The following is a 17322-nucleotide window of genomic DNA, read 5'->3' on the forward strand; positions in this document are numbered from 1 at the left end:
ATTTCTCTCTTTTTCTGTGAGGCTGCCCATAACCATGGCACCAGGCCCAAAAAGCCCAGATCTCGAGAATGACCAAGGATAAGTCATGATGGTTGACTTTTCAGAACCAAACTGCTGCAAAACAGACTTTTTGCAACACATTTCTTTGAGTTTCAGAATTACAGAGCCAGACTAGAGAGAAAGTCTCCTGAAGATCCCTTGGTGTGAGCCGCATGGGACAAAGGACAACCCCCCCCCCCCCTTTTTTTTTGCTGTGAGCTGATGCTGGATGAAATTCAGACCCTCCAAAACAGACATGGACAGAGGTTTGCAGGTCTGGCACAATTAGGGACAGAACACACACTATGTCTTTTGCTGATTTTAATAATTCCAGCTAACAAGCTTTATTTCACTAAAGGTTTAAACACTGATATAACATTAGTGTTTATGTGTTCCTTAGATGCTCATTACATTTCCATTATCAAGTATGACCAAGAGCCATTTAGTGGAATCCTGATGTCTATTCGCTGCTAGTTATTTCCAAGAGGGTAAAGAATCATTTAACTAAAGGTTATTATTGTTCTTGAATAAGCAAATTGTTTATTAAAACATTGTTTGGCCAAATAATGTTTTATTCACCTCATGGATTTGCATTGTGAAAACATTCCAGTTGCTTTAAATGAGTGAAAAGTTAATTTGATCATATTCCAAAATTCTTCCAGATAAACTTTGTTTTTGCAAAACAAAATCAATCTTAAACTGTAATATGGTTTTCAACCATGCTTCCCCTTCCTCTTTGTACAAAGTGGTTTAAGTTAGTTAAGTTTCCCTAGTTTTAGTTAGGAGTTTTAATTAAACTGAAATATGTTTGACTTTGAGCTGAATGAGTTTTGTTAATAAACTTATATTTTTAACAGAGGTTGTGGTGAATTTATTCCAGGTGTGCAGAATTAACTGTTTGACCATAATTAGTTCTCGAATCACTCTTTTCATGTATTTTTCTAACACACAGCTAGTAGGGCGTGTGTTCATAGACAATATATGACAATCGAATAATATTTGATTAAAAAAGATATTTATCACCCCTACCGGGGAGGGCAATAAACATCACAACATAATAGGCGTCCCAGCTGGCTGGCCATTGAATTTAACAGTTATTCACAACAACACCCTGGAACCCGTATTCCTGAATTAAATGAAAATATATTTTCAACTTAGAAGAAGATTCTGCATTACTGGAGTGTGGTCCCTGTAAAACACAGGTGACATTGCCTCTGTGTATCTCCTACCATCATTACAGCTGTGTTTTATTGCTCCTGAAAGCACTGCTTCAATTGTAGTCAATCTCAATCAGGCTATATTGACTTTTACTTAACAATCATTTTAAGGTTGTGATAATCCCCGTTGCTTATGCACTTTGTTTACACACACTTCATCCTTCCACTAAGTTTTCTTGTATAAGGCAGTCTGAGAACAGCCATTTAGTTACATTTTGTGCACTAACCTTTTTGAGGAAGTCATCAATGTTTCATGACCAGGTTTTATGTCTGCAGTCTACCCCGTCACTGGTTTTATTTAATAATTATCAAATTATCTAAATATTTTTGATCTGAATTTGGAAGTAACACATCAACAGACATAAATGCTCTGTGTTGGTAATTTTTCTGTACTACGTTTGAGCAATATTGGAATATATGCAGATAATAGGTTTTATATATATTATTTATTTATGATTATTTATATATTGTACTAATTTAAAGGGGGTTTAATGATGATGGAGCTAGTAGTAAATTTTGTTTGGGTTCTGGTACATAACGAGCTTAAGGGAAAGGAAATGGCAGACAGGATGGTGAAGGAGAGTACAAATAAGGTAGGGATAGATATTAATGTTAGTTTGAGTATAACAGAAATAAAAGGTATAATTATACAAAAAACAAAAGAGAGGTGGCAAAAGTTATGAGAAAAAGAAAAAAAAAGGAAAGTGGTTCTATAAAATCCAAAAGAGAATTGGACAAATGAGGAGAACAGAAAGGAACAGGAGAGAAGAGATAATTATTCCACCACTTAGAAAAGGACACACAGGATTGAATAGGTCATTATCTTTGATAGAGAAACATCAGACAGGGAAATGTGACTGTGGGGAAGATGAGATGGTGGAACATGTTATTTTGAGTTGTAGGAAATATTTGATTCAGAGAAACAAGTTAATTAGGAAACTTAGTATTATGAAAATTAGAGTTAACATTGTTCATTTACTGCGAAGCAGAGGATATCGGGTTATATTTCAGTTTTTGAAACAGATTAAATTGTATAACAGGGTATATTTTATATCCTGTTATACAGGTGCTGGTCATAAAATTAGAATATCATGAAAAAGTAGATTGATTTCAGTAATTCCATTTAAAAAGTGAAACTTGTATATTATATTCATACATTACATACAAACTCATATATTTCAGATGTTTATTTTGTTTAATTTTGATGATTACAAATGACAACAAATGAAAATCTCAAATTCATCATATCAGAAAATTAGAATATTGTGAAAAGGTTCAAAATTGATGGCCCCTGGTGCCACACTCTAATCAGCTAATTAACTCAAACCACCTGCAAAAGCCTTTAAATGGTCTTTCAGTCTAGTTCTATAGGCTACACAATCATGGGGAAGACTGCTGACTTGACAGTTGTCCAAAAGACGACCATCGACACCTTGCACAAGGAGGGCAAGACACAAAAGGTCATCGCTAAAGAGGCTGGCTGTTCACAGAGCTCAGTGTCCAAGCACATTAATAGAGAGGCGAAGGGAAGGAAAAGATGTGGTCGAAAAAAGTGTACAAGCAAGAGAGATAACCGCACCCTGGAGAGGATTGTGAAACAAAACCCCTTCAAAAATGTGGGGGAGATTCACAAAGAGTGGACTGCAGCTGGAGTGAGTGCTTCAAGAACCACCACACACAGACGTATGAAAGACATGGGTTTCTGCTGTCGCATTCCTTGTGTCAAGCCACTCTTGAACCACAGACAGCGTCAGAAGCGTCTTGCCTGGGCTAAAGAGAAACAGGACTGGACTGCTGGTGAGTGGTCCAAAGTCATGTTCTCTGATGAAAGTAAATTTTGCATTTCCTTTGGAAATCAAGGTCCCAGAGTCTGGAGGAAAAGAAGAGAGGCACTTCATCCACGTTGCTTGAAGTCCAGTGTAAAGTTTCCACAGTCAGTGATGGTTTGGGGTGCCATGTCATCTGCTGGTGTTGGTCCATTGTGTTTTCTGAGGTCCAGGGTCAACGCAGCCACATACCAGGAAGTTTTAGAGCACTTCATGCTTCCTGCAGCTGACCAACTTTTTGGAGATGCAGATTTCATTTTCCAACAGGACTTGGCACCTGCACACAGTGCCAAAGCTACCAGTACCTGGTTGAAGGACCATGGAATCCCTGTTCTTAATTGGCCAGCAAACTCTCCTGACCTTAACCCCATAGAAAATCTATGGGGTATTGTGAAGAAGAAGATGCAATACACCAGACCCAACAATTCAGAAGAGCTAAAAGCCACTATTAGAGCAACCTGGACTATCATAACACCTGAGCAGTGCCACAGACTGATCGACTCCATGCCACGCCGCATTGCTGCAGTAATACAGGCCAAAGGAGGCCCAACTAAATACTGAGTGCTGTACATGCTCATACTTTTCATGTTCATACTTTTCAGTTGGCCAACATTTCTATAAATCCTTTGTTTTTATTGGTCTTCAGTAATATTCTAATTTTCTGATATGATGAATTTGAGATTTTCATTTGTTGTCATTTGTAATCATCAAAATTAAACAAAATAAACATCTGAAATATATGAGTTTGTATGTAATGTATGAATATAATATACAAGTTTCACTTTTTAAATGGAATTACTGAAATCAATCTACTTTTTCATGATATTCTAATTTTATGACCAGCACCTGTACATTATAAAAACATATGTATATTTTTTTGTTTTGTTTTGTTTTTGGCATTCGGTCAACAATCCTTAAAAAAAAAATCAAGAAGAAGAAGGGGGGTTTACAGAAGATGATTAGGGCCACTGAAAAAAGAAAAAAGTTAACTGATTTTTACATTTTATTTCAGTTTAAAATGGGAAAAAAGCTAGAATCCTGACTTTTTTTTCTCAGATTTCTGACTTTAATAGAAAAATTAAAGTCAGAATTCTGAGATTAAAGTCAGAATTCTGAGAAAAAAGTCAGAATTCTGAGATTAAAGACAAAACTCTGAGATGAAAGTAATAATTCTGAGAATAAATGCAGAATTCTGAGAAAAAAGTCAGAATTCTGAGAAAAAAGTCACAATTAAAAAAAAAAAGTCAGAATTCTGAGATTAAAGACAGAACTCTGAGATGGAAGTAGGAATTCTGAGAATAATTCAAAATTTTGAGAAAAAAGTCAGAATTCTGAGATGAAAGTAAGAAAAAAGTCAGAATTCTGAGAAAAAAGTCAAAATGTTGAGAAAAAAGTCAGAATTCTGAGATTAAAGTCAGAATTCTGAGATTAAAGTCAGAATTCTTTCCTATATTTTAATTAAACAATCAGTTAACTTTTATTTTTTTATTTTTTCAGGGGCCCTAATCCTCTTCCGTAGGGTTTAATGGGTAAAAGAGAGAAAAAAAAAAAAAAAAACGGTTTTCTTCGTGAAGCTCTGCGTTGCGCGCAGCTTTGCGCAGCCTGCGCAGCTGAACCCTTGTGAAGACTTTCTTCCCCTTGCCCTCCATCGGAGTCGCTCCAACACCGACCTGCCTCTGTTAGCCACCCTTGAGCTGTCCTAATCTGGTAGTTGTACAATGAGAAATATCCTGGATAATCCCAATAGCATTTAAGCGGTCGGCATATTAATACAAACACGTAAGTAACCCAGAGAGCTGCAACTACGCGCTGCAAGAAGCCTCGGGAGCTAGCTTAACGTTAGCACCGGTGCTACAGTTAGCTAAACAAAACAAGCATGACTCTGTCTTGCCTCAGATACGGTGGTTGTTAGTGTCATTGAAAGTGATGAATCAAAGCCTGCGAAGTCTTTTCTGTAATGTTTCTTACTGTCCATCCAGGTTAGCAGGTAATTTAGTCGCTAACCTGACACGTTAGCCTGCTAGCTAGTTGTAAACAATGTCAGTTATCTGATCATTCAGCTTCTGCTTCATTTGATAAACCTGTTTATGCATAAACAGTTTTCCTCATTAAGTTTTTTTTTCTGCCCACATGTTTTTCTTCACTTCCAGATAAGACCATGGTGATCATGTCAGGAACAGCCACTGTGCTGCAGCAGTTTGTCAGCGGGCTGAAGAGCAGAAATGAAGACACCAGAGCAAAATCTGCTAAGGATCTGCAGCACTATGTGACCACAGAGCTCCGAGAGGTATCACAGCACAAAACCACGTTAAACAAATCAAATAAAGACACCTGAGACACAAACAAACTGTGTTGTTTACATTTAGCATAACATTTTAGGATTTTTAGTGGTACACATTTGGAGCAATGATGTGTTCATGTAAATATTACAGCTTGCAGGGCTGCTCAGTGGTGCCTTGCAGCAAGAAGGTTCCGGGTTTGATTCCCGGTCCAGGGTCTTTCTGCATGGAGTTTGCATGTTCTCCCTGAGCATGCATGGGTTCTCTCCGGGTACTCCAGCTTCCTCCCGCAGTCTAAAAACAGGACAGTTAGGTTAATTGGCTTCTCTACATTCTCCTTAGGTGTGAGTGTGTGTTGTTGTCCTGTTTGTCTCTGTGTTGCCCTGCAATGGACGAGCGACATGTCCAGGGTGTACCCTGCCTCTCGCCCATAGACAGCTGGAGATAAACTTTAAAATATGATCTTATTTATTTTATTAATTAACAAATAATTGATGTGTAGTAATACTCATCCTAAAAATATATTTATTAATGCAATTAATGATAATTTTATGTTAAATACTTGGCTGATGAGGCTACCTAGAAGGTTTCAGTCTTTTTTTTTTTTTTAAGTAATCTATAGAAAAAGGTGTTTCTACTTTATATTTGATTGAAACAGATTTTCTATCACTGTGCTATAGCAGTTATTCTGTCCCTATTTTCACCTTTTTGTGCCACAGTTGAGCCAAGATGAAGCCACTACTTTCTACGATGAGTTAAACCACCATATATTTGAGCTGGTATCCAGCTCTGATGTGAACGAGAAGAAAGGCGGCATTCTTGCTATAGGTGAGCTATGGACACACGTTTCTCCTTCCTGGGGATTGTAAGACGTATTTGGTGTGAAATATGTGTGCGACTGCCTGGTTTTTCCTTCTAGTGAGCCTAATCGGAGTGGAGGGCGGCAATGCCACCAGAATCAGCCGGTTTGCCAACTACCTCCGAAACCTGCTCCCCTCCAGTGACCCAGTAGTTATGGAGATGGCCTCTAAAGCCATGGGCCACCTCTCTATGGCTGGAGACACTTTCACTGCGGAGTATGTAGAGTTTGAGGTGAAGAGGGCTCTGGAGTGGCTGGGAGCCGACAGGAACGAGGGCAGACGGCATGCGGCGGTAAGTCACTAGCAGTCAGAGCTGAATGCAATGTTTGTTGTTCAAACACCACAACATGTTGGAGGTGAAGTCATTGCTGCTGCAACGCACCTACTGGAAAGCTGTCTGGAGTTTTAATAAGGTTCTATTACATCCTCTCTTAGGAGAGTTTGTCTGTCCGTCTGTCTGTGTAGAGGATAACTTGAAAAGTAATAGGTGGATTTAAATGAAATCTTTGTCAGGGGTGTCCCTCATGCAAAGGAACTATCAATTATATTTTTGTGACTATCCAGATCTTAATCTTGATACAGGATTTTTTTTTTGTTTTTTAAGATTCTCTTATGTGAGTTAGGGATATTTAGTTGCACAAGCAGTTCCTCACTAAACCAGAAGGTGGCAGCAGTGACTATTGACAGCCTCAGCATCAAACCTTAGAAGTCTTCAGGTATTTTACTGAAAACAAAAAAAACAAGAAAAAGGAACTTTGTTGGTTTGTTAGTGGATCCATTGAAAATGGATTTTAAGGAAATTGTTACCAAAGGTTCACATCATGCCAAGGAACCATTCATTTCAATTTGGTAATGATACAGATCATGCGTCAATTTTAGCTACAGGTATAAGGGTAGCCTGTTAACCAGACTAAATGTGAGATTAAATGTGTAATTTAGTCTGGCCCCGATGAATGAGACATCAGAAGATTGTTGATGAGAACAACCTGTTGTATTTCAACCCAGGTCTGTGCCTATTGGCCAACGTTCTGACCAATGAGCGCAACTGACTGTGGCGTAGGAAGCGCGACAGAAAGCTGGTGTGGAAGTGTGTCATTACCCGATCCGTACCATCAGCTCATTTGCGCGTGCGCAAACAGAATTACTTCCGGTGGCAATATTTCCTTTTTCTTACTTTTTTATTCTTTTGTATTTTTTAGAGGCATGGGTTTCTTTTTGTATATCTTTGTATTTTCGTCAATATTGCATTTTCTAAAAATAAAAAAACAAATACATAAAAAAGTTCAATCGCCTTGTGATAGTTACTTTGACTGCTCTGAGCATGCGCAAATATACGTCACACAGCGTATATATTTAAATTTGTTTAAATATTTGATTTACTCTGTACTTAACTATGCACTCCAGCAGTACTGATCCCACAATGGATTCATTTGCTACTTTTCGTGACCTGCAGTTTCTCATTGATAAGGGAACATTTCCCGAAAATTTGGATTTTTATTCCAGAAAAATGACGTCAAGCAATACAATGGATTGAATTTAAAAAGCATCCATTTCTTCCAGAAAAGTCTTCAATGTTGTCTTTACGATGTAGTTTAGTATTCTTTAATTATTTAAGGATATAATAAGTTTTTTCAGTACCGTAATTTGGCGACCCGGAAGTTATTCTGTTCGCGCAGGCGCAAATGAGCTGATGGTACGGATCGTGCTACCGGTACGGATCGGGTAGCGACAGAGTGTAAACACAAATGACCGTAGAGCCTCTTCCTGCTCACGTTTCAACGAAAACCCCAAGTCTAATCCTTCCAAAACTGATTCCAAAGCTGAGTCAAATGAGAACTGTTCGATAGTAGTTGCTATCTTCCTTGTTGTGATTTCTCCAGCGTTGTGCAGCTTTGTCGTTACGGCCTCAAAACCCCGTCCGCTTTGCATCCAAAAATTCAAAACACATCTCTGCGTTGTGATTGGCCAGCCAGTTCTAGAGCCTGGGGCATTGATCGAGGCTAGACCATTGGCAGGCAAACATTTTGGCCACTAGCGTGTGGGCCTAGTTTACTAGGTTAGGTGTAAGTCAAAATTTGGGGCAATATCTTCTGCTTGGTGGAGGCCTGTGCTTTCTGAGTGCTTTTCTAGTTTTACGGTCTTTTCTTTCGTTCACCTTTTTTCCACATTGACTATTTTTTTCCTTTAGTTTGATGAAATATTTTAACAAACATGCTTTTTAATTTTGTATTTACTTTTTTTAAAGGGTCAGAAAATTATATCTTGGCTGTACACCAAATTAGAAAAGTTGGACTTTGAATTGAATATAATTTAATTCAGTTGAACATTTTCCCATGATCAGTTTGAGACATGCTTCAACAATAGAATCATAATTAACAATACTATTTCCTTTGACAGATTCAATGGCCTTTTTATAAACCTTTGAATACATTTTTCAGTTTGCCTAAAAAAAAGCTAAAAACTTATTTGCCTGTTGCCTAAATATGAATCGTTTAAAAGTATAAAGTAATTACCCCTCAAAGACAGAGTTTTATGTCTGTCTGTTGGACTCTTCTGTTTACATTGCTTCAGTTTCACTATCTATTGAAAAGTCTTCACACTGCTTGGTTGTTTTCCTGTTGTTGTGGTTTCACATGTATCGTGAGATTGTGAAAGATTTCATTTTTTTTAATTTTTTTATTGCAAGTTCTGCCTAAAACTTTCCCACATCTTTTTTTTTTTCCTGACCTCTTTGTTGATTTTATGATGCTGTTTGTTAACCAATGTTCACAATTGGACATCTAAAGCCTTCATAAAACACCTGTGCTTTATAAAGATATATTTTAGTGAAAATATACATTTTGAAAATAAAAATAACTAATAACTTTGCTGTTTCGGAGAACATATGAAAATGTGAAAGGAAGTCATCAGAAGCTTCAAACTGCAGAAAACAATTGAATCATCTGAAGATTTTGTAGGGTAGAATCATTTGGCAGCAAAATGGCAGAAACAGACTCATCTTAAAAGCTGCACAGCCAAACCATACATGATATCAAAAAATGTCTTCAATGTGGGCACTAGAAGGGTTTAAATGTAATGTCTCCCAAGTTTCTAGAAAAAGTTCTAAAGCAATTTTGAAGGGGGGGCACCTACTTTCCAGAAACATGTCAGACGCGTTATGAGTTAGCCGCAAACAGAAAAGCTTAATTCTTGTCCAGAAAGAGAGTAGAATGAAGCCAAAGTTCACAACATAGGCTGAAAAGTATTAAATTAGCTGAATTAGAAAAGAAAATACAAAGAAAAACTTGAATCTTATCTGGTTGAAGAAAAAAGTAGTAGCTTAAGGATGGGAAGTAAAATGTTGAGGAAGATGGTATTGAATAAGTATCAAAATTTTGAAATCATATGTGGAAATGTCAAGACTTGGCAAAACAATTTAAAATGATTGAATATGTGTCGGTTGATCAGCATAAAGAAAACAGTGTCATCCTTAGAGGATTGAAAATCTACAAACCTATGTGCAAGACTGACCATGAGAAGCAGAGGAAGGACAGAGAGAGAAGCTTATAGAAAGAGAGCTAATACCACTTAAGGAGCTGAATTTATCGAAAAAAACGAACCTGCATGTTACGAGCCGCTGTGGTGATGAAAGCACCATTGGCAGGCTTAGGCTGCATGTTATGAGGTTAGCAGATGCTTTGTTAGAGTGTAAATCTTAGAACCTGATTAAGAAATATGCACTGAGGTGTGTGGTCAACAGGCCTTGGTAGTGTAATTTGAAGAAATTGGTTGACTTTGGGTCATAGCTACGAGCCATACGGCACAATGAATGAGTGTGCGTAAGGAAGAGGCTTTTATTTTGTAGGGTCCCTTTAGTCTTATTTCAAAAGTCTATCATTGATGTGTGTCAAGGGAAGGGTCATGCCCAGCAGTGATATGGAATCAATTTCTAAATGTGAAATCACTGGTTTTCCATGTTATTGGGTGAATAGATGCTGTATTAGAGCGTAAATGGGAGACTTTTATGAAATTTGCTCTGGAGTATGTTTTGAAAAGGTCCCTAGAGTCTAATAATATCAAGCTGATAGAGTTTGGGTCATAATGCTGAGCCATTTGCACCAATTAATACACGAGTATAACATAGAGGCTTTTATTGTGTAGGGTCACTGGAGTCTTATTTTGAAAGTCTAGCGGGGTTGTGTGTTGAAAAAAGATTCAGACCCAGCAATGATACTTGATGACTTTTCAATCGTTAAATCATTCTTTCCCCTGTTATTAGGGCAGTAGATGAAGTGGCAATGGGAGGCTTTTATTTTGAAATTTGCTGTGGGGTGTTTTGAAACCCCCCCTAGAGTATAATTTTAAAAAAAGTCGTTGAGTTTGGGTCATAATGTTGAGCCATATGCTGGGAAAAAAATATGAGTTTAATGTAGGGGCTTTTATTTTGTAGGGTCCCCGGAGTCTTATTTTGAAAGTCTATCAGGGTTGCATGTGAAGGGAAGGGTCATTGCCAGTAGTCATATTGTATCCACTTCCTAATGTTAAATCAGTGTTGTCTCCCTGCATTAGATTAAAATGTGCTGTTTAAAGTGGCAGAGGTAAAATCCCTTTGAAGCTCGGTTACCTTGACAACGCTTAACGAGCCTGTCAGTGAAAGAGAGAAAAGCGCTTCACTTTCGTTCCTTTCCTCTCAGGCTTTTTTGAATGGGAATGTCATCTCCGAACAAACGAGTGCTGAAGACAAACCGTAAATGGTATCTAAAAAATTCTTTCAGTCTAAGCGACAGCTATCCTTTGTCTCCGATTGGGGTAACTTTCATGGCTGTAACTCATTCACAACCTTAATAGGAAGGAGAAATATAAAGGTTTGTAAATCCTGCTGGTTTCATTAAATAACATGAAGTTCCATGGTAGACGTGAGCTGTCAAAAGCAAAACTTCCCCTCCGAACAAATGAGTGGTGAGCCAAAACCGTAAAAGGTTTTCAAAAAATTCTTTCACCGTGGACATCAGCCATCCTTCAGCTTTGACTGTGCCAACTTTCATGTTTCTACTAAAAACTATTTGGCCACTGTGACGATGTAAAAATGTGCATTTTCTGAGTTTGAGGATTTTTCTCAGAATCAATGTTTTCCCATGAACAAACAAGTTAGCTAAACAGCTAAACCATAAATGATATTGAAGAAATTCCTTCAATGTGAGTGCTAGAAGGTTCTGAAGATCTTCTATACCAAGTTTTATGTTAGTACATCAAATAGTTAAGAAATGGGAGCGATACGAAAATATGTATCGTTTTGGATTTTGTCTGTGATCTTTGGAAAGTCTCTCATTGGATTTCTATTGGGGAAGTGTGGACTTCTTCGTGGTCTGGGCCAAACTGTCGGAAAACTGTAAATGCCACACAAATGAAAAAATCCCTACATTTTGATGTATAATTTATTTCAATTGAGTGAAAAATGAGGGAGTGAGAAGAATTTGTTCGGAAAAACCAGAACAGCTCAAAAGCTAGAGCACGCACTCTAGCAGTTGAAGAATTCCGTCCATAGACTTCCATTATAAATCTGAAAATCTCAAAATTTTCTTTTAAAGTTTGAAGCTTCACTGAAGCAAAACTGTAAAAGTTAGCAAAAAGCAGAGTTAAACAGTAATAGCAGAAAGAGACAGAAACATTTTAAAAGTTGAATGGTGTTTCTAGCTGAAAGTATGCTGAAGTAGTTAAAGGTCGAAGATGATAAAGTTTTAGCTGAATTTTGCTGAAATCTAAGAATTCTACATGCATTTCAATAGGACAAAAAAAACGCAGAAAAAGCAGAATATCGCGAAAACTACAAAAAATATCTTTACCAAAAGACATAGCACAATTCTCCTGAACAAGCTGAACGTTTTGATACCAAAATTGTTGAAATCGGATGAAAACTGCGGGACTAGTTAGAGTCAGAAAAATTTAAAGTGAACAACAATAAGTGGGAATGCATAAGCATTCCCACTTGAATATACACTATATTGCCAAAAGTATTTGCTCACCTGCCTTGACTCACATATGAGCTTAAGTGACATCCCGTTCCTAATCCATAGGGTTCAATATGACGTCGGTCCACCCTTTGCAGCTAGAACAGCTTCAACTCTTCTGGGAAGGCTGTCCACAAGGTTTAGGAGTGTGTTTATGGGAATTTTTGACCATTCTTCCAGAAGCGCATTTGTGAGGTTGCACACTGATGTTGGACGAGAAGGCCTGGCTCTCAGTCTCCGCTCTAATTCATCCCAAAGGTGTTCTATCGGGTTGAGGTCAGGACTCTGTGCAGGCCAGTCAAGTTCATCCACACCAGACTCTGTCATCCATGTCTTTATGGACCTTGCTTTGTGCACTGGTGCACAGTCATGTTGGAAGAGGAAGGGGCCAGCTCCAAACTGTTCCCACAAAGTTGGGAGCATGGAATTGTCCAAAATGTCTTGGGATGCTGAAGCATTCAGAGTTCCTTTCACTGGAACTAAGGGGCCAAGCCCAGCTCCTGAAAAACAACCCCACACCATAATCCCCCCTCCACCAAACTTTACACTTGGCACAATGCAGTCAGACAAGTACCGTTCTCCTGGCAACCACCAAACCCAGACCCGTCCATCAGATTGCCAGATGGAGAAGCGCGATTCGTCACTCCAGAGAACGCGTCTCCACTGCTCTAGAGTCCAGTGGCGGCGTGCTTTACACCACCGCATCCGACGCTTTGCATTGCACTTGGTGATGTATGGCTTGGATGCAGCTGCTCGACCATGGAAACCCATTCCATGAAGCTCTCTGCGCACTGTTCTTGAGCTAATCTGAAGGCCACATGAAGTTTGGAGGTCTGTAGTGATTGACTCTGCAGAAAGTTGGCGACCTCTTCGCACTATGCGCGTCAGCATCCGCTGACCCCGCTCCGTCAGTTTACGTGGCCTACCACTTCGTGGCTGAGTTGCTGTCGTTCCCAAACACTTCCATTTTCTTATAATACAGCTGACAGTTGACTGTGGAATATTTAGGAGCGAGGAAATTTCACGACTGGATTTGTTGCACAGGTGGCATCCTATCACAGTTCCACGCTGGAATTCACTGAGCTCCTGAGAGCGACCCATTCTTTCACAAATGTTTGTAAAAACAGTCTGCATGCCTAGGTGCTTGAATTTATACACCTGTGGCCATGGAAGTGATTGGAACACCTGATTCCAATAATTTGGATGGGTGAGCAAATACTTTTGGCAATATAGTGTATATATATATTCAATGACATAAATGTAAGTATCCATTAAATCAAACAAAATATATATTTAACGGCACAATTGTAGCTTATATAGTTTTTTTTTAATTATATTTTATTATTCTTATTAGTGATTAAACAATTTGTTAATTCAAACTTTATTTATTTCAAGGTATATCAAAATAAAGCTTTTAAAGTAAAGTAAATTAGGGGTGCACCGATTTATTGGCCGGCCGTTGATCAGCCTCGATTTCTTAACTGAAAAATAACTGATTAATAGATCAGAATCCATCCAAACCACCTACTGTCAATACCTTAAACTCCTATTTATTTTTTAGAGCAGTTATTTTACTATTTTTTATTGTTTCACTGGCAGCAATTAATGTTTTTCAGTAAGAAAAGATTCAAATATCTTTTGTCGTTTGATTTATAAGAACTGACCCGTTCAGTTATATAAAGAAATCTGTCGATCAAAATCAGAATCATGTCAGCCTTTTTAAAAATCGTGAATCTGTGATTGGCTAGAAACTCGTTTGTTAAAAAACATCAAATATTAAAGGTACACTATGCAACCGGTGTTGATTTTCCAGCGAGGCTCCCCCCAGAGGGCGAAAGTAAAAGTGCACTGTCGTAAATATGCACAGCTGTTCTCCTGGTTTCTCCGTCAAGCCATGCGCGGTTGTTTTGAGCTTAGCAGACAGGCGAACGCAACGAATGACTAATGCTGCGTTCACACCGCAGCTGGCGCGACAGAAGCAGCGAGTTTACATGCAACGTAACGTCAAGGCGCAGCAAAAGGTCCCGCGGCGCGTTTTGAGCAGCAGGCGCAGCGCGTCTGAGCAGCTGAAGCAGCGCATCGGGCGCGTTTAAGCATCTGACGCAGGGAGAGAGACACAGCGCTGATGATCACTCCTCTTAAACAGTTTATTGACGTTTAAATTAACTTAACATGCAGAAATCTGCCGGTAGAATATGCAGTTTGGATTATTTAGATGAAAAACACCTACCAGCTGCCGTGGTGAACCGCGAGGAGGCGACCAGGCAGAGGCTGCTGATGAAGGGATCCATGCTGTCGGCGCACCGCTGGTATGTGGGGGTCTGAGCGGCTCTGACAGAAAAAATATTGAAGGCAGGATAATAATCTGAATGAACTGACTGCACTGATTACGTTTTCAGGTGTATTTTCTCACTTAAACACATATTAAAACTACTTTATTCCCACTGATCACAGCAAATATAGCTGCAAGGCAGAGAATGGATAGTGAAGCTCCGCCCAACGCGCGTCAGACACACTTTTGCACCGCAGCCAGAGCAGCAAAGCTGCTTCAGCAGCGCATCAGAACTAACTGGTACAAGCAGCAAAAATGAAGCAGCAGACGCGATTTTGCTGCGTCCGATGTGAACGTAGCATAACTGCACAAAGATCGCCACTGTGCTAGCAACGAGAATGCTTTTAACTGGGGGCGTGTAGCAGTTCTCGCCGTAAAGCAAGACTGACTCTCACGAGACTTCTGAGCCTGTCGGTGCGGGTCGGTGCTCCTGCAGTTGCAAGTGCGGTATTTCCCCCACAGACCACCAGGGCGGCCGAGAATACCTTTGTTCAACCTGAAATGACTCATTTAATCATCCAAAACGTTATGGAACACATTAATTAACTGAAAAATGTTGCATAGTGTGCCTTTAACAGAGATGTAAAGGTACTGTATATTATTTATTAACAAATAAGCAACATAAAAAATAAATTAACAGTTCCATGTAATGTGAAGTGGATTGGATCTCAGGTATCAAATCACTGATATCTGATCCAGTTATTGATTTATTGATAAAGTATGAAATTATTAGATGGATAAATGGATAATTATTTGTAAAATGAAATTAATAAAAAGATCAAACCATATGTATGTTGAAATGAATCATTATTTAAATAAACAAGCACATTAAAATAGTTTAATAATTCTTGAAGTAAATGAAGAAATGACAAAATAAACTAAAGGTTATTTATTCTACTTATTTCTGACTGTGTTTATTGTGACTATCAAGCAATTATTTAATAATGTAGTTATATTATTTAATTATGAATGAAACAGCAATGTGTAGGTATTACACTTGGGTTTTATTTTAGGGGTGTCGGGGTGAAACTAAACACACATTTTATTATAGCCCAATAACATTTATTCTATTTTATTGTTTTAATGGGAAGAAATGAGAAACAAGGTCCTGGTGTGAATTCACTTCATTCCAAATGTTTAACTTTGACAGTTATCTAAAGTCCCTCATGTTATGCCTTGTTTACCGTCTTCAATAAATCCTAATGAAATGTTTTTATTGCTGTTTTATAAAGTTGAATCCATGATGGGACACAGAGTGGCTTTGTCTCTCCTGCAGGTGTTGGTGTTGAGGGAGCTGGCTGTGAGCGCTCCCACCTTCTTCTTTCAGCAAGTGCAGCCCTTCTTCGACAACATTTTCTACGCCGTTTGGGATCCGAAGCAGGCTATCCGGGAAGGAGCGGTGTCCGCTTTACGAGCCTGTCTCATCCTCACCACACAGAGGGAGACCAAAGAAATGCAGAAACCACAGTGGTACAAAGTAAGTCTGTCGACTGAAAAAACCTGCATTCTGTTAGAAAAGTTAAGGGCTGGTTATCCTCCAGCAGCGGTGTGTCGCAGTGAGCTTGTCCCAGATATTTTAGATTTATGCCCAATATCGAAGCGCGGTCTGTGCTGTTATTCCACGCCACAACGCAAGAGGGCCAATCAGGAACTAGCTGTGGGTCTAGATACGGCCGAGGCGGTGAGGAAGTGGAGGCAAGTTTGTGCGACAACGGAGGGACATGAGGGCGAAAAGAGCAGAGATCCAGGTGGAAAAAGGGTCCAAGCGTTCTCGCGCACCTCGCTCTTCTAGCTGGTCCATCTTCACGAGTCGTTTTCCATAATGGTGGTCATACAAACAAAACAAGCCGGTAAGTTACCAAACAGGAAATACGTATAGTGTAGAGCGGATGTAGATTTGACCAATCAGAGGCCTCCTGTCTGCGGTCACCTACAATTTAGGAAAGGTGCAGCAGAGTGTCTGCGGAAGGGGTGGGGGTACATTTATGTTCACTGCGACACACATGCAGACGACCTGGTTTCTGAGTATAAATCATCAATTTAGGAGGAAGATTTTGTTCCAGCAAACCTTTGTGTTGCAGCAAACCTTTGAGGAGGCAGAGAAAGGGTTTGACGAGACTCTAGCAAAGGAGAAAGGGATGAATCGTGACGATAGAGTCCATGGTGCTCTCCTGATCCTCAATGAGCTGGTTCGGATCAGTAGCATGGAAGGAGAGGTGAGTTTGGGTTTAACTCCTGCCATTTCAGTCGGGTCGAAAAGTTTCTCATTTCCCCTCACTGTTCCCTTTACAGCGAATGCGTGAGGAGATGGAGGAGATCACACAGCAGCAGCTGGTTCATGATAAGTACTGCAAGGAGCTGATGGGGTTTGGAACCAAGCCTCGCCACATCACCCCGTTCACCAGCTTCCAGTCGGTGCAGCCGCAGCAGTCCAACGCTCTGCTGGGGTTGTTGGGCTACAGCACGCCTCCCAGCTTCCTGGGCTTCGGGGCAACGCCGGCCCCTGCCAAGAGCTCGCTGGTGGAGAGTCGGTACTGCCGCGAGCTGATGGAGGAAAGATTTGACCAGGTGGGCTTCACAGAAGGCAGAACGCTGTAACGCCGCTGCTGGTTATTTCAGCGAATCAAACGTCGATGCTCGTCGTTTTTTTCCAGGTGTGTCGGTGGGTACTGAAGTACAAGACCAGTAAAAACCCTCTGATCCAGATGACCATCCTCAACCTGCTTCCCCGCCTCGCTGCCTTTCAGCCGCATACCTTTACAGGTACATCCATGGATAAATG

At 39.6% G+C, this 17322-nt stretch overlaps 1 protein-coding gene across 1 annotated transcript in view; it reads left to right on the forward strand.

Moving 5' to 3' along the window:
• Positions 1-4686: 4686 nt before the first annotated feature.
• The window catches only part of mtor (mechanistic target of rapamycin kinase), a 133936-nt gene continuing 121300 nt past the window's right edge, over positions 4687-17322 (forward strand). The window contains exons 1-8 of the mRNA XM_038289914.1: positions 4687-4861; positions 5233-5369; positions 6081-6189; positions 6281-6513; positions 15817-16017; positions 16622-16756; positions 16833-17108; positions 17195-17303. Of these exons, the coding sequence (XP_038145842.1) occupies positions 5241-5369; positions 6081-6189; positions 6281-6513; positions 15817-16017; positions 16622-16756; positions 16833-17108; positions 17195-17303 (1192 nt within the window). The 5' untranslated portion in view covers positions 4687-4861; positions 5233-5240. The remainder of the gene's footprint in view (positions 4862-5232; positions 5370-6080; positions 6190-6280; positions 6514-15816; positions 16018-16621; positions 16757-16832; positions 17109-17194; positions 17304-17322) is intronic.

The sequence above is a fragment of the Cyprinodon tularosa genome, unplaced genomic scaffold (assembly GCF_016077235.1).
Source record: "Cyprinodon tularosa strain WSP-4 unplaced genomic scaffold, ASM1607723v1 ctg273, whole genome shotgun sequence".
Classification (NCBI taxonomy): Eukaryota; Metazoa; Chordata; class Actinopteri; order Cyprinodontiformes; family Cyprinodontidae; genus Cyprinodon; species Cyprinodon tularosa.